This window comes from Drosophila virilis, chromosome X, assembly GCF_030788295.1.
Source record: "Drosophila virilis strain 15010-1051.87 chromosome X, Dvir_AGI_RSII-ME, whole genome shotgun sequence".
Lineage (NCBI taxonomy): Eukaryota > Metazoa > Arthropoda > Insecta > Diptera > Drosophilidae > Drosophila > Drosophila virilis.
Genome location: NC_091543.1, coordinates 5,691,815 through 5,713,159, shown reverse-complemented (window position 1 = coordinate 5,713,159; position 21,345 = coordinate 5,691,815). Strand labels below are relative to the sequence as shown.

Below are 21,345 nucleotides of genomic sequence, written 5' to 3'. Positions count from 1 at the left end.
TGCCTATTGAAAGACTGGATTGGAAGATCGGACGGTCGACCGAGGAGATCGACGAACGTACGTCCATTCGGATGGATGAAAGAACGGATAAATATTGATAAGCTTTTCTTATTTAAAGTCTTTAGCTCTTTTAGTATCAGGCATGTAGAAACAGACGGACACATGGAAGGGCGGAGGGTCGACGCAAGGACTTCCATTCGGATGGATGGAAGAACGGTTAAATAAACGGGTGGTTCGATAAGTCGTCTTCTTAAACTATATTCGTATTATTTTGATTGGGTACAGGGTACAAAAAAAAAACGGGATTAGTTTTCAATTACACAAAATGGACTTACCATCTGTTTTGGCCAGCGTCTCGGTGCGATAGGCGCGTCCATCGGGACTCACCTCCGAGGAGGTCTGCACATCCCAGCCGGTGCTATTCGGCTGGGTGAGGCTCATCGAATGGAACTTGAGCTCGTGCGTGGGACTGATCGAATCACGCACCTCCTTCGACTTGAGGCTCTGGAAATTCTGGTCCAGCAGCGCATCACCATGGCTGGTGGCCAGCGGATCCTTGCCAAAGCCGGACAGAGTATTGCCATTCGGTTCAGACATTGCGAATGCTATGCTATCCGGTTCGTGCCTATAGAGATTCCTCAGACGCGACTCGCGTAGCTTATAGAGATGCGTACGGATTTGACGTTTACGTTCGCTGTCCTCCGATTGCTGCCACTGCAATTAGACAATTGGCATAAGAGTTAGTGAAAAATCTCGAAAGCCTCTGCTGCGTCCTTGGACTAATTGAACCGGCTACGAGTGCGCCACGTAACCCACACATGCGATCCACTTCGAGCCAAAACGCGCCTTTTATGGACGCGTTTGACGCCTCCTCGCACTGGCCGCCAATTAGCTGACAGTCAGCCAGACTCATAAACACGACTTGAGGCTAAGCGGGCGATTGGGTTCGGTGAGTCAGCCAATGTTTGTTCCACAACCAACGCCTTATAAATGATATATGTACCAGCTAAATGCAATACAACCGGCCTAAGCTAACCTCTAATGAGCTGGAAGACTCTCGTTTGTTCCGTGCAACAGCATTTCATCGGCCCACATCACAGATTTAACTATTCTTTATGTCCGGGCATTGTGCATTTGCTTAAGATATTTTAACTGTTTTTTTGCAATACTTATTCTCTTATTATATCTAAACGATATCTTGATATATGTCTGAACATTTCCATTTGCAATTTAAATGCACGTTTTACTCTCATGAAAAATTACTTTTGGATAATGCGACTAACAAGAGAGAGGTTGCCGGTTCAAATCCAGCAGCAATTATCTATTTATTTAGCTTTTTTTTATAATTTTTCTATTTATTGCGAAAATAAACAGAATTCAGGTTTTTCTTTTTTCTTTCAATTGAAGCCAAAATTAATTTGAACCGCGCAATGCCGGTCAATTTCTTTTGAGCAGCAATAAACAAATATCGAGCAAAACTCCAACATTTAAACTCAAACCGGTTGCCCATATAACAAATTTCCAGAACAAAGCTCAAGCTCAAGCTGAGTTATGGAACGAATATGGAACTTATGAGAATTTCCAGAAATTATTCGATAAAACTTATCGACGATTATCGATGTCTTATCGGCTGGAAATATGTGCTTCATTTGGAGGCCTATCAGAAAATGACGCTTCGCTTATAAATAAATAAAAAAACCAAGAACGTAAACACAAATTGTGCTGACCGATAAGTGGACACACAGAGGCCAGGCCCATTGATATACATACGATTTGACAACATGTCAACAGATTCTTCGACTCATAATTATAAGTGAATTATAAACGACTGGTTTGCTCGGGCTTGACGTGTTTCGGATGGCGGTGGAACATGGCCAAACAAATTCACTAAAATCGCGGTGATATCACCGGCAACTGCCAAAAGCTCGAAACAACAAAACAAAATCGAAAGCGGAAAACATGCCAAATAACACATGTATTAACAATAATGGCAAACGAAAACCAACAACAACAACAATAATAATAAACAAAAAAAAAAAATGCTTTGTTAACCGTTTTAAATTTAGCTGCTTATAGGTAAGACTGTTGACTGTCGACCCAAGAACCTCAGTCAACAAAGTATGGAATATAAGTATATATATATATATCTTCTAAAACATCATAAATCATATTTACAATTGAATTCATTAATAATTCCACAATTCTAGATAAAGTCTGGAGGTTTTCATTTAACAAAATGCATTTTGTCATCACGTATTCCAGTGGAACTTCCAGTGGAAAAATTATTGATAATTTCTTCAAATATTTTGTGCTCATATTTGTGCAATTTATCCCATTAATTTTATATATTTCTAGTCGAGTCACTAAATGCAAAATTTTCAGCAAATTTTTAAGCTCGATTTCCAGTGAAAACAAGTGCATATTTCCAGTTCCAGTTCTCTACATTTATGCATATTTATTACCTACTTATATTTATTACATATTTATATAGTATATTTTTCTGCTTTTTAACAAATATCCCATATAATTGTTAAATTCTTTTAACTTATACACTTTTGAATAGTTTTCAATTCCAGCGAAAACAGCTGGAAATTTCCAGTGGATTGTAACCAATTTCAGCCAGCTGTCTGGCACGGTGGCTGATACGAACTCAACGAAGGCTTTTTAGACAACTTCGTTAAGATCTACAAACAATATGCAGTGCTGCCCAATTTACTAGACATTGTGGCCGCACTGGTGTCTCGTTGAAAATTAAACTGACTGCTAAATTTTGACAAGCAAACCAGCATGTTAAAGTAACTGGTAAACTAGCTCCAAAAGCTAAGAATTAATAGCCCGTGGTAGCTAATTTATGAGCTGAATAAAATATTCTGTTTTGTTGCAGTTAAAGATTATTTTATGGCAAACATTCGATTCTATTTTTGGTTGGGTTTTTTCTTAACACAGTAGACGCTGCTTTAAAAGGAAGCAGCAGAGAAATCGAAGCGTAGCTTTCACTAAAAATCACATCAATTTTTTTTTTTTTTAGACTAAAGATGATGAGAGCCAGCTGTCGCGGTCTAGGGTATGGGCTGGGTATTATAAGCTCTAACAGTGTGGCCGCGTTGGGAAAGGCGAAAAAAGTGCAACTTTTGTCCAGGAACTGACGTGGACGTTAACGTTGACGTTAGCGTTGATGCCAGCGTCTAGACTCTGGAGCAGCGTCTTGAAACGCCGCCTCGTCAAGCGACGATGCCAAATGACGTAATTTCTAAAAAGCGGCTCTTGATAACCAGTTGAAGTCGCCGTCGTCGCACCTCCGCTGCCAGCGGCAACCTGTTGACGCCGACAGCGACGTCGACTGCAGGCGCCTTCACTCTGCCCCTCAGCTTCTCTCCTGCTCCTCCAGCTGCTGCTGATGATGACGTGACGTGCGAGATTTTGTTGATGCGAGTTGCCGCAAATGCTGATAAATTATTATTTTTTTTTTTGTTTTTATTTTTTTTTTATTATAGTTTTTTTTTCGCCGTTCATTTTGTGAGCTGTCGTGTCAGCTTTGGAGGTCAGACTTATTTTGTATATTTCGTCTATGCATATAATTGTTGTTTGCCAAAAAAAAAAAAAAAAAAAACTAAACAAAAACGAATATAAAAGCAAAAAAGAAATCTTTTTGCTATTGAAATTAAAATTTATTAAAATTTAATTGAATCAAAGCGTCGAACGAATGTCGCTAAAAACGAACATGCTTCAGACAGCGCAAGGAAGTGAATGCTGCTCAGCTAGCGGAAGGGGCTGCAACGCAGTGCGGGGGAGGGGAGAGAGAGAGAGGGATAGAGAGAGAGAAAGAGAGTGAGAGAGTTGATAAGTGTAAATTTTAGTTTACAAGCTCATACGTTTACTTAAACAACAGCAATCGCATATTTCAATTCCTCCTTATTTGGCATTCGTAAACGTTTCACTGGCTGCTAACAGTTCTTGCTCTCGCTCTTACATTAGCTCTCTGTCTCTCTATCTGCAATAATAACTTTAAGCTCTTGCATTGTATTCACAAATCCATTTCCTCCTCAAATGCCTAAACACAACTATTTCATCAGTTATTGAGCCTTCAATTTTATTCGTAAACGTTTTACTGGCTGCTAACAGTTCTTGCTCTCCCTCTTACTTTTGCTCTCTGTAGCGCTAACTATCACAACGAAAAGCTCTCTTATCATTGTCGCTCTTACCCTCCTTGAACGTCTAAACATAACACCATCAAGAGTTATTTAGCAATCAATTGTATTTCTGTTCTATTCGCAAACGTTGCACTGGCCGCATACCTAGTTTATGGATGCAGAATATTTACTTCCACTCTTCTTATCTTAGTTAAGCGATGGTTCGTTTGATAGCAGTTAATTAAATGAAATTCATTTTTCTGTCGCGTTCGCAAACATTTCACTGGCTGCACTCGTACGTGCAGGCCGCAATCGCTTGTTCTTATCGGAACGCAGCAGCTGCGAATGTCGATCGATATAAAAGTGCAAGCTTTCGTTTGGTCGGATCGGCTGCAGCGACACCTGTTGACAGCGACACGCACCAGTGCGCCATCTGGCCGCGCACAAGTGCCATCTGGCACTTTGGCATCTGTCATTTGGCATTTGGCATTTGACATTGACAATCAGTTCAATTTGCTGAGGAAATGGCCTGCAGTCTGGGGCTTTAATTGTCTGGCTTCGGTCATTTTTTGGCGTCAGTCGTTATTTATAACTATTTCAAATTCATTTCAATTCAATTCCGTTGCATGCATAACAAAAAGTGGGCGACCCAATTGCGAGCCGAGAATCGCGCAACGAGAATTCGCCCGTTGCCCGCGAATTCGCCGCAACTGAGAGCGAATTGTGTCATTCTCAAGCTGGCTGCGACGCCGGCAGAGACGTTGTTTTTTTTTTTTAGCACCTGCGCAGCCGAAACCGAAATTGAAACTATTTAAAACTGCGCATGTTTTAAATATACCCTGTATGTCTAGCTATTTAGTCAAGGGGTATCTTTTGGTTGAGCAGCAGTCTGCCCTCAGTTTACTTTTTTCAAGACAACTTTAAGTAATACAAATAATATTTTCTATACATTTTCTTGTTAATTCAAAATAAATAAGCTACAAATTTTCAACAATTTTTCTATTTGTATGTTTAGAAAGTTTTTGAAAATAAGTTTCTTAAGACATATTTTATATATGGCTATATATTTGCCAGATCTGAACAAAAATAGCCAAGTCGAAATATGTTCTTCTGGGAATGAAGGCAAGCAGAAGAAGAAGCTGTGCGTAGTTCAAGTTCACAGGGTATACGCTAGTGCATCAGACCCTTAGCTAGAATATATTCGACATGTTCTCGACAGTATTTACTTAGCTACGGGCTGTAGTCAAGTAAATTTTTCGACCTGAGTTCGGTTTGTTTTCAATTTTAGCTGTTTTTTTATTTCTTCGCTGCTTTTTTCTTTCTTTTTTTTTTATTTTTGTTTTTGATGGGCGGCAGGGGAAAAAGGGGGCTTGGGTATGACATTGGGCAGGTGAATTAAACATGCGGCGTCTGTTCTTGAAATTCGGAGCGACTTCGAGGCCCTCGCATCATGCATATTAATCACATACATGCACATATAACATATGTATGCAAACGTATCCAAGACAAATGTCAAAGATAATCTGTCTCTTCCTCTCCCTCTCTCTCTAGCTCTCTCTCCGCTGATCGATCGAGTTCTGCCGTCAAAGAGTTGTCAACAACTACAAAGTACACATTATAAAATATGGTTACCATTCCCAAAAAAAAAAGATTCCCATTTCAAGTAGAAAGTTTCCCACGTTGTGGGTACAAAAAATTGTCGAGGAATCACAAATCATAAACTATTTTTGAAATTTTCGACAAAACAAGTAAAATTTGATATATATATATAAAGATATATATTTCTAGAATATTCCTAAAATATATAGTTTGCGCATAAAATCAAAATATTGTTTTCATTAAAGAAATCGAAATTAATATCAAAAACAGTGTTTCCATTAAAATAGTCGAACATTTAATGCAAGATTTTAAGATTAAAACTATTTCAAATAAAAAACGTTCAGCTTTAAAAAGTTCTTGACTTTTATCTCAATATTTTCAAGTTCAACCGGCCAGATGGCGCTTTAACAGTTTTTCTACTTACTTCCCGTCTTACATACAAAGGAAAAACAAAAACTGTATTAATCTCTATAAATAAACCGGCTAACTGTTCGCTGAACAGTAAAGGAAAACACATCAGCTCAATCGAACTGTGATCATTGCATATATATTAAAAAAAAAAAACAGACCGGAAAGCGAAGGTTACAGATGATTGCACTATTTTCAGAGTGGGTGTACGAACAACGAATACAAACTGATCTGATATGATGATTGTCTATTTTAAAGCCCGCAAATGGGGCATGATGTTGTTGTACAAGGCAGAAGACACAAGCTTCGATCCCTTAAAGTCTATACATATATATTCTCTATTGGGAGGACAATCTAACTGGAACTCAGAAACTACAAAGGCCAGAAGCTCGAAATTTGTAATATTAACTCTCCCGTAGCATAGGCAGCACGAATTCATCAGTTCGCATACAAATTCTCGGTGCATTTCTATCGAATCGATAAATATCGATTTTGAGGCTTGCTTTCTTGAGCATAACTCGAGAACTTTACAAGCTAGATGCACCAAATTTGGTATGTAGACTCTTCTCTAGCTTATACGGATTAGGCATATTTCCTTTTTTTAATATCTCCCGCCACTAGCGCGTATTTGTGAAAATCTCTAGCTATAAAGATAGCGCCTTGCGCTTCGGTATATACACACATTTCCATGCCATAATCAAGCACTGAAAATTTCATAAAGATTGCACAGCAAAGAGCCGAGTTAACAGAGCTTCTTCTGAATGCAAAGTATAAAGGGAAGCCAAAATGTTGGCATCTTACAGTCGGGCATGCCCGACTAGAGCACACAGAACCTCAGGCTAAGCAATTAGTCGATTTTTAATCTAAATTTCTTTGGGCCTATGAACAGATCGCCGTGTATTCGCTTAGCATTGGGCAAGGCCAACTGCCCGTGGCAGTGAGAACAGGTTTCACTGTAATTAAATGCATACGCAGATTAGCATAGCGAAATACACCCCCGTTTGCGCCCCCCCCCCCCCTCCTCCTCCCTGCCACCCTTCTGCCACCTTCCTAGAATATTGTAGCTTGGAGATCTTGATAAAATGATGAGACGATCGGTCTAATTTTTGTGCAGCTCTCTACCTCTATTCGTACACCCGAACGTATATGTGTGCCGGAATGTAATCGCATTCTCAAGTAGTTCTAGAGATAAGGGCCTTTGTTTGTTTACAAGCTGACGGCCGAAATAGCTGGCACTGACGCCGGCAGCGACGCCAGCAGCGCCGCTTGCGTCGCTGACTAACTGAACGTTATGCAAAAAAAAAAAACTCTACAAAGTGTGAAAGTTATTAGCAAATGCAATGTGTATGTATGTATGTGTGTGTGTGTGTGTGTGTGTGCGTGTTCGCGAAAATATGCCATTAATTTACCTGTCTATAGGTGAGCTAATCACAGTGGCTCCTCCAAATGACAAAAGCACAGGTAACAAATAATGTCGTGTTATCTTTTTTTTAAACTGCGCCCTTTTCTCGAATTTCGTTGAGTTGTTGTTGTTGTTGTTGTTGTTGGGTTCGTTGTATTGTTCTTTTGAACGTTCAATTTCGTTTCTTATTTATATTTTATGTTGCACCGGCAAACACACACAAACAAACACTTTGGGCTGGGTGTGACTAATCCTGTTGCCGTTTCGCTGGACTCGTGCTTTTTGGGCTTATGTTCTTTAAGCTCGTACGGCAAATAAATCAAAAGTTGTACAAAAACAACCAAAACAAAAAAAAAAACAAATTAAAACAATTCTGTGCTGTGCTTCGTTGTTGTAGTTGTTGTTGTTGGTAAGGCTGCTGCTGCTTCTTCTTGGGAGTTGAGTTTCGTTTTTAAAACCGAGCGTCGGCACGTTGCAATCGATCGAGCACCAAAATCAGACTGAAGTTCGCCCATTCAGAATCAAAGCCGCGTAGAGTGGACGGCCAACCGGCCGAAGCTTAGACAGCAGCCGCAGCAGCGCAGCTGATGACGACAGCGCGCCGCGCAGTCAGCAGCAGAGATATGACCGAATACGACAACAACACCGCGAAGATGACAGCGACGTCGTCGTCGTCGTCGACGTCGATCGAGCGTGCGTGCGTGCGTGTGTGTGCGCTGCTGCCTCGGCTTGTACGCGTATGCGTGTGAGTTGCCCCCGCTATCAGTGCAGCGGCCGCTGTCAGCTGCGCTGCCTTTTTATGTGCGCAAAGTAACACATGAAAAACAAAGCAAAACAAAACAAAAACAGCGGCTTAGTGTGAGGCTGCGAAAACAACAACAACAACAAGAACAAAACGAGCAGCAGCAGAACTTTAGCAAAAGCTCTTGACTTTGCGCAGCCAAAGACAACGGCAACAACAACAACAACAACAGCAGTTTGTAACGGCGAGTTTCTTGTTGTTGTTCTCTAGGACCACATCGGCTACCCTATAAAGAGTATGCACCTAGTCCAAATTGGAATTTGTTTTTGCACAGGCTATGACCAATTGGAGCTTAGTGTGAGAATGACTCGCCGTAAGTAGAGTAGCTTTTTTTTTGCTTTTTATTTTTTTGCCTCATATGAGGTTAGGTTCGTGAGGCAGTTCCTGTTTCGAATTACGATTTATTGAAAAGTTTATTTTTGATATCTTTGTTAATGTTTGGGAAAATATGTTTATATTGACTTTATAGCTACATATGTACAATGGTAATCGATTTGTTTCAGGTGTTGTTATAGCCGTAATAAACATAGCTTATGTCTGTGTTTATGGAGAAAAACTGTGAAATTGAAACGCTCGAATTATAGATTATTTATTCAATTACCAATAAACGAAAAGATCTATATTGAATTGTTGAAATCTGAATATATCATGTTTTTTATGATCAACCATTTTTAATATCAACAATTGCTTGAAATAAGCGTGCATATAAATGTATAAACTTTTATGTATAAACCGAAGACAATAATGTCCCAAATTTAATTTCAAACGAAAAACTGATTCAGAAAAGCGTCCCTCTATAGTTAGGGTATTTCAAGTTCGACCAGCTGGAAAGCGCAAAAGACGCCAATATGTAGCTAAGCTCAACATACAACGAACTTATTGATACCTAATCGATTTCAGCCTAGCTCCTGTTCCTTACATTGGTTAGGGTATACAAAGTGCGACATGTGGGCGCATATATAGTTTCAATCGATTAAAGTTCAGTTTTGGCTAATGATGCGACGACTGTTATGGCAAATTTGCATAAGGTTGGCAACTCCATAATGATATTGCCAGTGGGATTTGGCTAATCGATCGTGCAAAAATGGGAAAACTTGAAAGTGCCCAACAGCAACAACAACAACAACAACAATGGACGTGTCCAAGTGCACGGCCGAGTCATAGCGCCAGGCAGATATCTATGTGTATACGTATTATATTTATTAAATGTATATAAATATTTTAAATTAATTATACACACACACATACATGTATGTACATACATATATGTAAATCAGTGGAATGGCATTCGTGCATTGATCATGCTTGGGTGGGTGTCATTGTTGCAGTTGCCAATTCGTAAGCTTTTGTAAACAGCACGATTCAGAAGACGCCCCCACGCGACAAAAAGCCAAAGCTTAAAAGCAGCAAAAAGAGAACAAAAAATTAGTCATGCAGACGCTGCGCAGACGTCGTGGCTAGACGGCAGCCGATAAACGATAAACAACGATTAACGATAGACAATGGCCATTCGCCGATAGACGGCAACGTTTGATGGCGTTTCTGTTCACTTGCTGCGACTGCATTTGGCCAATGGCCATGTGGATTCTGGTTCGAGCTGGTGGCAACTGTTACAGACAGACAGACGGAGAGACAGACATATGGCCATAGCGGGTGTCTCTGTGCCAATTGCGGCTCAGGTTTATTGATTTATTTTGCAGTTAGCGTCAACGTCAACGTCAGCGCCGCTGCCCACGCGACACTGGCTTCAAATCATGGCCGAGAGATTGGCGCAATTGTAAAGCGGCCAACGCGCAAAAGCCTTAAAAACGCACACACTGAAAACAAGAAAGAGTGCTTGTCGTTTGTCGTGCACGACCAGCAGATACCCTGCAGTCAGGCTCGAGTAGCTTTCGAATTGAACACTGCCTGAAAATTGCTATTTATCGTTGCCAGCCTGCCAATGTGTTTACAGGGTATGCAGTAAAAAAAAAAAACAAAAAACCATGGCCAAACGCCAATGAAGCCTGAACAGCTGTACGAGCAGAACGCCAGCGGCAGCTGTGGCGTCATCGCCGCGTTCCAAGGAGCTGTGCCCAACTGGATTCGCCGCGGCGGTCAGGCGAGTTCAGATGCTGCTCGAAATTGATGCATGGCGCATGACTCATCCAGCCGCAGCGCAGCCACTTTATCAGGCGCCCCAATTGGCCACTCTCGAAAGACAGAGATAGCGAGACAGAGCGAGATAGAGCGCGGCTCAGACGCAGTCGACGCAACGTCGCTGTCGCTCGCCGGCGCAGTCGCTGTCGCTGTCGCTGTTTGCGTCTGCTTCTGCGTCTGCGTCTGCGTCTGCGTCTGCGTGGGCTGATTAACGTCTGCTGCTATTTTTGTACAATTTTCGTATTTATTATTATTATTAATATAGATGTTTTTCTATTGTCGCCGCTCGTAGATCATTTTGGCCAAGTTAAGAGGCATCGTCATCGTTTTTCCATTGATTTTTTTGTTTAACGACATTTTAACGATAATTGCGCGCCGTCTAAGCCAGCTCAGCGCACAGCCCACACAGCGGAGCCGGCCAGGCCAACCCCATAAATGACCCAATTTGGTCAGGTTGAACTGGGTTGAGCTGGGCTCTGGTCTGTGTGTGAATCTCCACAGCTTGTTCTCGAATATCTGCTCGCTCTCCCCACTCCATGTCTGTCTACTTTAAAGGCAATGACTGACGCATCCAGCAACGGCGGAGAGGCAATGAACTTGCAACAGGTGGCTTAGTGGTTAGGTGAGCCAACAGCTAGACAGAGGAGCATAGGCAGGCAACTGGCAGAGGGAGAGGGAGAGGGCGATGAAGATGAAGAGGAGCACAGCTCAGCTGAGAATTACATAGAAGGCACCATATCCAGAAAATGAGTAAATCGAAAACTTGACCAAAGGCTCTGTGAAACTCGAATTAAAGGGTATACAGTGAGCCCTCGTTAATTGCAGCATTCAGAAACTATCAGAAGCTGCTTGCTACACAACGGAAACTAGTTATTACTCCTGACAGCTACGACACTCTATTATACTCTAAGTAAGACAAATTTGAGATCTGTCATAAAATTCCATTCCTGAAAACAAATTTTGGGTATGCTTAGCAGAAGCTGTTTGATACATTACTCAAATATATGGACTTACTCTCATCTATAGATTCAGAAATAGCAAAAGCTGCATAGTATAAGACACAAATGCACATCTTCTGTAGGCAGTGCATAGCAAAAGCTGGTTGATTTAAAACTTAAAACTAAGATTCATACAAAAAGCAAACATTGCAACGCATAAGACAGCCAAAAGGACATTTGGACACTTACACAATCTACTAATCTAAACTAAACGAAGCCGAACAAAAGCTGATTGATATACGACACAATTAAGGAGTTTATTGATGCACAACTTTTCGGTATAAGACTCGAGTGAAAGTCAAGGATATACAGAATGAGGAAAGACGTTAAGAGATTTCGGAGCAGGGAGCTACAATACTTATTGAAGGCATCTACAGACAAGAAGCTGTATGATGCAACACTTGAAAGTTAACTGCCATTTGAATGCATGAATATGAATTGAAACGGATAAGAGAGACAAGCTGAACGCTGAAGCAGTTGCCAGCAGGAAAGGCACAAAAAGCTGATTGGTATACAACTCACATGTAAGCTGATTAGTATGAAACTCACGTGAGAGCTGACCTACTCTACAAGAGCGAGTGAGCTGCAAATACCAAGGCAATGTAAATGATGAAATATGCTTATTTAAGTCTTATGCCAAATACACTTTTAATAATATGAGATCTCAGATAAATATATCCAATTTAATTCACAGCGCTTACCATTTTCCTCAGCAACTCCTCGTTTTGAATGGCACCCAAATCGCATTCCAGTTCCATGGCAAAAACAGTTGCAAAGTTCGGTGGCGACTCCTGCACAAAAAAAAACATACAAAAATAAATTAAAATCGAAAAGAAAAAGAAAAAGAAAAACCCATTCATATGCACAATAAGTAAGTTAAATGAAAATGTCAGTTGAAGGCGGCCGTTGGCTGCCTTCCGATGATGCAATTCACTTTATCATACCCCGTACACATAACATAACATGGGGTATGTTAAACTTGTAAGAAAATCAAGAATGGTCAGATCAAGAATTACTTAAAGAGTCACGATTCAATTTTATGGCTCTAAGCTCTAAAGAGAAAAAGAAGTACAGGATATTTGCTAGTCGATCATAAGCAACAACTGTTGACTTCTACGTGTTGCTCTAACGAAAAGAATAAGGCTTATTTGTTAGTCGATCAAGAGCAGAAAACGTCTACTCCTACTCCAAATAAACAAAGCACAGGATATCTGCTAGTCGCTCATCAATGTTGTGCAATAGGATAAACACGGGGTATTTGTGTGTGTGTGTGTATGATAAGCAACAAGGTTCTACTGCTACTTGTTGCTTTAAAAAAAAGCATAGGGTATCTGCAGGTCTATCATCAGCGATAAGCGCCTACTTTCACTTGTTGCCTTAAAAGAGAAGAAGCACAGGGTATCTGTACGTCTATATAGGCATGAGGGTACCTACTGCTATTTGTTGCTCTAACAAAATTGCAGGGTATCTGGTAGTCTGTCATTACCGATAAGTGAGTACTGGTAATTGCTGCACTAAAAGATAAAAAGCTCAGGGTATCTGCTAGTCAATCATCCCTCTTTTTTTTAAACAAATATCACAGGGTATCTGGTAGTCTATCATAAGCGATAAGCGCCTGCTGCCACTTGTTGCCTTAAAAGAGAAGAAGCACAGGGTATCTGCACGTCTATATAAGCATGAGGGTACCTACTGCTATTTGTTGCTCTAACAAAATTGCGGGGTATCTGGTAGTCTGTCATTACCGATAAGTGAGTACTGGTACTTGCTGCACTAAAAGATAAAAAGCTCAGGTTATCTGCTAGTCAATCATCCTTCTTTTTTTTTCAAACAAATATCATAGGGTATCTGGTAGTCTATCATTAGCGATAAGCGCCTGCTGCCACTTGTTGCCACTAAAAATGCGAATGCATTTTTCATTTTGATTCATTTGTTGTCGTTGTTGTTGTTGTTGTTGTTGTTGTTGTTGTTGTTGTTGTTGTTGTTGTTGCTGCGGTTTCTCAAGTGTACGTACATAGATTCGTTAATATTATTTTCAATTTATCATGATTTCTGTGTGTGTATGTGTGTGTGTGTGTGTGTTTTTTTATTGCACTCCAGCACGACGACGAGGCGAACCAGATCCCCACCAAAGCCAAGTCCCCAAGTGCCCCAAGTCTCCCAAACAAGTTGTGACATTTCCCCCGTAAATGGTTAAAATGAAACATGGCAAATGTTGTTGTTGTTGTTGTTGTTGCAGTTGTTGTTGTTGTTGTTGCAATTGTTGTTGCTGCTGCTCATTGGGTTGGCAGTTGTGATTAGTTGATGCGGCCGCCAGCGTCGCATTTGGGTTTCAGTTTTGGTTAAGATCAAAACACGATGTTCGGTCAGACAGCAATTGGAATCCACAGCACGTTCTCAGCGCAAGGTGAGGGGATTCTCAAAGGGGGGGGCGGGGCGTACCGCTGTGAGGCAACTGGCCGTTCGCCCGGCCAAAAGCCAAACAAGTTCAAAACCACAATTGGGCAAATAGGCTGACGACAGTCAGTCAGTCAGTCAGTCAGTCAGTCAGTCAGTCAGTTGGTCAATCAGTCAATCAGTCGCCTTATCAAGCAGCGGGGTCAGCCGCCGAAAAGCCGGAGCCGAACTGAACTTGAAGCTGAAGGTGCACGAGAAGAAAACCCTTTAGGAGAACTGAAGGTCAAGGGTAGATTTGATGCGGCTACTCCAAGATATATATTTATATATATAGTATAGTATAGTATAGAAACAAGTATGCCCGACTGGGAGATATGCTGCAACCAAAGACAGGCTGCTTTCACAATAGATATAGAAAATTTGTTCTCAAGTAACTTCGGTGCTTATTGTCCGATCTTAATGAAATTTTCAGCGCTTAGAGCGCAAGGGTCTAGCTTGAGAAATTCTCAAGGAAATAGAGGTGAACTACTCTGAACCTACAATCTATAACCCCTAAACAATATACCAGATTTTGTGCATCAAGATTTTTTATAGTATTCGAGTTTTGCTAAAGAAACCAACTCTCAACTCTCATGATATAAATAAATGTCTATCTGAGTTTATGCTTCAAATTTGAAGTTTCAAAGATATAATCAGCTTCCGATACAGAACATATACTCTGGTATTCATTCATATAATCTCTAGATTTAGTTGTTTTCAAGATAGAATCAACTCGATATCCCAATCAGGAATATATATATATATATATAGGTATTTATTGATATAGTCTTAAGTCTTTGTAAATGAGATCCTGCAGGTTTTTTTGGTAGAAGCCAAATTATTATGCGTGACATGATGTCATTTGATTGGAAAATATACTCTAGATTAGGTCTATATATGAGATATGAAATAATTCACAATAAGCAATAAAAGTAATTCGAAGTAATTAATTAAAATGTTGAGACTAAACGATAGAGATGTTTTTTATAGCTTTTGACCAAGCAAAATTGCCGCTAAAGGTTACAGAGGGTCTAGCCTGGTCGCCATTTGTGGAACAAGTCACAATCATGCCCTAAAAGAGCCAGACAAACAGCACTCATTTAAAGCCCTTAATGCCATATAATGTTAGATAAACAAACTATATGCATAATTATAGCCAATTTAGCTGCGCCACAATTCATATGAGCTCGTCTCCAAAGCTCATAAGTCAGCGATTTACATGTGTTGCTTAATTTGAAATCTTGCAATTTGACGGATCAATGGAATTATCGCGTGTCTGTGTGAGAATCGCGTAGGTAGGCGCGTGGCCAATGCCCCGCGACTGAAGCGATTAACGATTAACGATAAATGGCAAGCGCTGTGGCGGGCGCTCGTAAATTTTCGAATGCCCGAAAATGTGAACGCAAACAACAGAATATGGCAATGCGCTTAATTCCTATTGAAATCCAATTCGATTTAAATTAGTTATGTTCCCCCCTCCCCCCTCCCCCCTTCACCATTTTTTATTACTTCTGCTGTGCTTTTAGACGCCCACAGTGCGAGCGAAAGAGACGGCAAGAGCGCGACTGCGCTGCCGCTGTGTAAGGCGATATATTCAATAGCTGATTGATTGATTAATTTGCCGCTAGATGGCGCCTGGGAGCCAACAGGAAAACCGCAAAACGCTTAGAACATGTTGGAACTTAATTTGCATGCCAATGTGTGCGTGTGCGTGTGAGTGTGAGTGTGTGGATGTTATTGTGCGTGTGTGTGTGTGCTGCCCATCTTACCTGCTGCTGCTTATCAGAGACGTCGACTGCGTCGCGGCTTTTGTAACTGGAGACAAGCACAAGTTGAAGACAAACAGCAACAACAATTTAAATAAATACAAGTATATTAAAAAAAAAAAATAGTTGTAATTAATGCAAAACAAACACACACAAACACACACGAGTGCAGAGAAAAGCTCTAGGTAATTACTGTAATTGTATTTGTTAAAGTTCTACACGGAAAGAGCTTAGGTTACGTGAATTAAGCAAAAACGATCGCGAGCTTGTTTTAGTGCGAAAGGGGTGCGGCAAGAGAGGGGGGCGCACTTTTGATTGACTTGCGGTTGCAACAAATAACTGTTTGATGTTCTGCTTCTTCTTCTTCTTGTTGTTGCTGTTGCCGGCACACGCGAATGAAGGAAAAGACGAGAAAAAAAACAGGAGCTGCCAGTAAAAATGCACGTAAAAAATAAAAACAAAATGTTGCTAAGCAAAGTTTATTATTTTGCTGCAATTGTTTAAAGTTCGCTGCTGTTGTTGCTGCTGCTGTTGTTGTTGTAACTGTTGTTGTAAGCGTTGTTGTTAACTGTGTGAAAGATGCGCACAACCGTTTGGCACGAGCGGAGGCTCTTAACTGATTGTGCAAACTGCAATTGTTGCTGCATTTAGGCTCGTCGCCGAGCAGCGAGATAGGCGCCAGCAGAGCAGCCGCAGCAGCGGCAGCAGCAACAGCAGCAACAGGCTAAAGGGGCTGAGGAGCTGTGGGCAGCGGTCAACTCCACACAGTCCCAGTCCGGATGTAGTTCGCCTCGTCGCAAATGTCGCTGCGCTGCGCTGTGCGTGTGCGTGTGTGCGTGCGTGCGTGCGCGCGTGTATGTGTGTATGCTGTAGCAAGGAATAAAAACAACAACAACAACAACAGCACTGCACTGTTAATCAGACATAACCTTGAATGCAATGACAACAATTGAACTCAACTTAAATTTAGGAGCTGCTCCGCAAGGACTTTCATTGTTCGCCCTTTTCGCATGCATAATTTATTAAATAAACAACTAAATAGTTAATTTCACAGCTTGTCAATTATCAAAGCTTTCCACATTTAACAGCTGTGAAATCTTGTAACATAATAATATAATATAATAAAGAGTTTTTTATTATAATTATTATTCTTGGACTTAGGTGAAAACTTACCAACCCCTGTAAAATGGAGAGAGGAACCGACTTGGCTGGATGAGGAATCTATATACTTTATGGGAGGCACTGTAAGGTCTGTAAAGTGTTTGAGGTGCGGGCTTTGGGGGTTTGCAATTTGAAAATCGAATATTAAAGAAAATGAAAGCTAGAAATGAACGAGTTTTATTTAGGCGGGTTTCGTTTTGATATGTGAACAGGATCCGAAGCTAATGACAGTTCCTCGATTCGATGGCCGCCATTGTGGGGCGAATTTCTAGAGGCCATTCGAATTGCGACGGCGACGACGACGTGGATGATGCAACAGATTCGAGTCCAGCTGGAACTCATCCCCGCTGGACGTGGTCGATTGGATTACCTCGTTTGTGGAGCTGATGCTGCTCTCATCGCTGGCCTCGCTTCCGTCCGATGGCACCGGCGATGGCCATTCCATTTCCATGAGCTTCGGACCGCCGGCACCAGCTGCCGGCGTGTCCAGCTCCAGCGAGAGGGCGCCAAACTGCTGCTTAATCTTGCGGCTGGCGTCCTCCACAAAGTATTCCTCGGCTGCCGGGCCCTCGGCCTCGTCCTCCGGTATTGGCGGCAGTGTGTCCGGCATTTTGAACGACTCCCGCGACTTGTTCAACAGCAGCGAGGCAATATAATCGCGCTCCTTAACCACTTTGCGTACGTTCTGCATTCTTGTTGATGAGGCTTTGCTAAATTGATTGACTTTTTCCCTGTGTGAATTTTATTTGCTATCCCAATTGACAGTTATCAAGTGTTGTTAATGACAGCTAAACACACAGCACACTAGATCAAGGACTCCCGACCCCTGCTGATGCCAGAGACGGACAATTTCAAGGCTGGCTAGATTAAAGACTCGGCCTCTGTTAATTCCACTTACGATTCTGTTAACCGCACAGAACACTCTGTTAGCTACAGTTACAGTAGTGGGGTTTCCAACAAGAACTTGAAAGGCTGATTAGATTAATTATTCAGTCTCTGTTAATTCCACTTCCGATTCTGTTAACCGCACAGAACACTCTGTTAGCTCGAGCTACAGTGGTCGGTTTTCTAATAAGAACTTGAAAGGCTAACTGGATTTAAGAATCGGCCTCTATAAATTGCGTTTCCGACTGTGTCAATCGAAAGTAGTAGCTAATTGGAACTTTCTAAAGGGATATTTAGATAAAATTGTTGTTAATGACAGCTTGATACAAGGCACACTAGACTAAAGACTTAACTCCTGTTAAAGGCCCTGTTAGCTCCAATTACAGTGTTCGCTATCTAATAAGAACTTTTAAGTTTCAAATTCAAGTCAGACTATATTACAGCTTCTGCTAATTGCGTTTCATACTCTGTTAACTAAATAGAAGACACTGTTAGCCGTAACTACAGTGTGCGCTGGCTAATAAGAACTGGCAAACAAAATAATGAGCTATTGATACAGATGCCAATTCATGAGTTCAGTGCTTGGTTCGATCTCCAATTCATCTTAACTTTGACCAATAGAAAAATAATACGCATTATTGAATTTATTATTTAATTTTTTGTTGTTCATTTGAACTGGTTCATTGTTCATTGAGCACTGTAGCAGCTACAAATGTTGCATTATATTTTTCGAATATACGTAAATTTTTATTTTGATTTTGTTTTTGAAGAAAAGGTTCGCGGCGCATGTTTAGCTTTGCTTGTGGCAACTGATGCCAGACTCAGGAGTCGGTTCATATCTGAACCGGTTCAGTTGAGCGTGTGGCATCATGAGTTACTTCTGGCTGCTTTTCTCTTATTGGACTTTGGTTAAACTCGAGGCCTGCCGTTTACAGTTACGTCAATTGGACGCAGCAGATCTCTCGATAAGGCAGCTGCAGCCCAATTGCGCCGCCTTATCGAAATGCAAAGCGCAGCACCAAAACAAAAAAAAACATAAAACAACAAAAGGAAAACAACACAAAAAGCATATCACAAAAAAACAACAACAACAAACCTGCGAGTGCCACATGGTCAGTGGGTTGTGCACTTTTGGCCAAAACCACTGACTGAAAATGTAAAAACCAGCGAATGACTTGAGACGAGACGAGAGGAGATGAGCTGATGCCAGGCAATTGCTGTTGTTGTTGCAGTTGTTGTTGTTGTTGTTGTTGTTGTGCGTGTGTGTTGAATGTCAACGTCAACGTTCAGTGTCAATCAAATGAAATCGAATGAAATGCTGCAAAATTCTAGGAAAACATTTTCAACATGCAACTGGCACAAGGAGATCAGCAGCAACAGCAGCAACACAACAGCAACAACACAACAGCAGCAACAACAACAGCAGCAGCAACAATAGGAACAACAACAACATAAACAACACCAACAGAAGCAACAACAACAGAGCTACAGCAACAAAGAAGCAGCAACAACACCAGCAATAACATCAACCTCCGCAGCAACAACACCAGCAGCAACAGCAACAGGAGCAGCAGCAACAACAGCAATGGGCGCAGATGCAACAGCAACAATTGCAAATAACAGCAAGTGCATCAGCAAGAACAGATATAACAACAGCAATAACAGCAACCTCAGCAGCAACGACAGAAGCAACAACAACAACAGTAACAACAACAAAAGTTCCAGAAGCAACAACAGCAACAGCAGCAAGATCAACAACATCAGAGGCAACAACAACAGCAACAAGAACAATAGATAGAGACGCAACAGCAACAATTGCAACATTAGCAACAATAACAATAAACAAGAACAACAGCAACAGCAGCAACAGCAGCAGCAGCAACCCTGCAGCGCAAGAATTACGCTTGCGAGCAACACTTGGGTGGGCGTGCCTGGGGGCAACATGTGACAAATGCGGCTCTAACGCGCTGCCAAAGCAACAGCTGCGCCCCAAAACAAGAAGTGGAAGAACAACAACAACAGCAACAGCAACAACAACAGTTGCCGCTTGGCACAGTGAAAGTGTTGCACGAGCAACTGTTGCCGCAGCATCGAAGGTTGCGCTGCCCTTGTCCGGGCCAAACAAATGGCTGTTGCATGGCCGAGGGGGACGAGCGGGTAAAGGGGACACAGGGGACACAACGATGATGTCAGCGCGTAGGCAGCCAGGCAAGTCGAAGATTGGGGCGCCACGACGCAGACGGCTGCCACAAGTGCCATAAAAGGATGCCAGCAGCTTTTGTGGCCACACGCACACACCAAAATATATATATATATATATATATATCACGCATGAAAAGTGCACAAAAATTGATTTTAATTTATTTTAAGTGATTCACAGCGAAATCGCTAAATGTAAACCTTGGACGCGCTAAATTTGTCGCTGACAGCAGCAGCAGCAACAGCAACAACAGCAACTGCAACAGCAACTGCAACAGCAACTGCAACTGCAACAATTGCGTAATTAAAATGCAGTTGATTTGAATTCCATTTGTGTGTGAAATTTGTGTGTGCATTCCAAATGGAGATGAGCATCGTGTCGTGCTTTCTAGCGTGAAAGGAAAAGCAAGAGATATGCCCCGAACTCAGAGTCGAGCTGATCTTATCAGCTGTCTTATATACACACACACATAAGCACACAAATACGTAGACACACACACTCACACACACACACACACACACACAAAAGGTTTCCAAAATGCGAGAGCATACACACAAAATTAACTATCTCTAGCTTAAGCAAACATTTTTCAAAATCGATATATATCGATATTTTGAGAATGCCAGAAGTTATCGAAACAAATTTTGATCGATTCAGATTGTGGCTCTGATCAAGAATATATAAAACCCTAAGCTGTGCGAGAATTTACGAGCTATATTTAAAGAATCATTAACAGAAATCGATATTTATCGATACTATGTGAATAGTTATCGAGCGCAAATTATGAACTTGTATTCTGCAAAAATAGAAAAGTTCAAAGAGATCTCAACTTCAGCATCTATAAGCTATACGAGAGCTGAAAAAAAACTATATGCTAAAATCGATATTTATCGATATTAGGTAAGGGCGTGCAGTTATCGATCGAGTTATCGAGTCGATATATACATGGCTCTGATCAATGTATCTGATATGCTATGCCTATGCATATATTTACATGAGTTCCTTAAACAATTTGAATCCACTTTCGATCATTATTTAAGATGCTCCTTGATCCGCATTTGGTCCCGACTTCAGTTAGCTCAGCTCTGCAAAATCGTGAGTGCTTTAAATAGTATTCCAAAACGCGTCCATCTCTAGATGCCATTTGTACAGATCATTCATTATTTTAAAAACATTTTTGCTGGTTTTTTTATTTAAACTAGGTATACAATAAGGAATAAATTTGTATAGAATCTTTTATAGTTAATAGCTAAGTGAATGCCATACTGAATGCAGTTTACGCAATGTGTTTAACTAACAACTAATCAGTGCTAAATACAACTTAGTTATATTATAAACCGGGCATGCCCAATAGCTGTCTCTCTATATAGTATATAGCTATCTATATACCCATATATATACATATGCATACATATATAGATA

At 41.1% G+C, this 21,345-nt stretch overlaps 1 protein-coding gene across 13 annotated transcripts in view; it reads right to left on the bottom strand.

The window, feature by feature from the left end:
- LOC6633420 (smoothelin-like protein 1) overlaps positions 1–15,817 on the bottom strand; it is a 50,716-nt gene extending 34,899 nt beyond the window's left edge. For 12 of the 13 annotated variants that reach the window (XR_011417435.1, XM_070211319.1, XM_070211322.1 and 9 more), the window contains exons 1-3: positions 15,681–15,817; positions 12,180–12,269; positions 336–714 (exon numbers count right to left, since the gene is read on the bottom strand). Coding sequence is in view for 12 of the 13 variants with exons in the window: in XM_070211319.1 (XP_070067420.1) it covers positions 336–714; positions 12,180–12,236 (436 nt within the window). In the remaining variant the exon portion in view is untranslated. Of the gene's footprint in view, positions 1–335; positions 715–7,546; positions 8,046–12,179; positions 12,270–15,680 lie in introns of those variants that run through there. The other variant, XM_070211321.1, reaches the window with a different exon arrangement.
- Between the last annotated feature and the right edge of the window lie 5,528 nt (positions 15,818–21,345).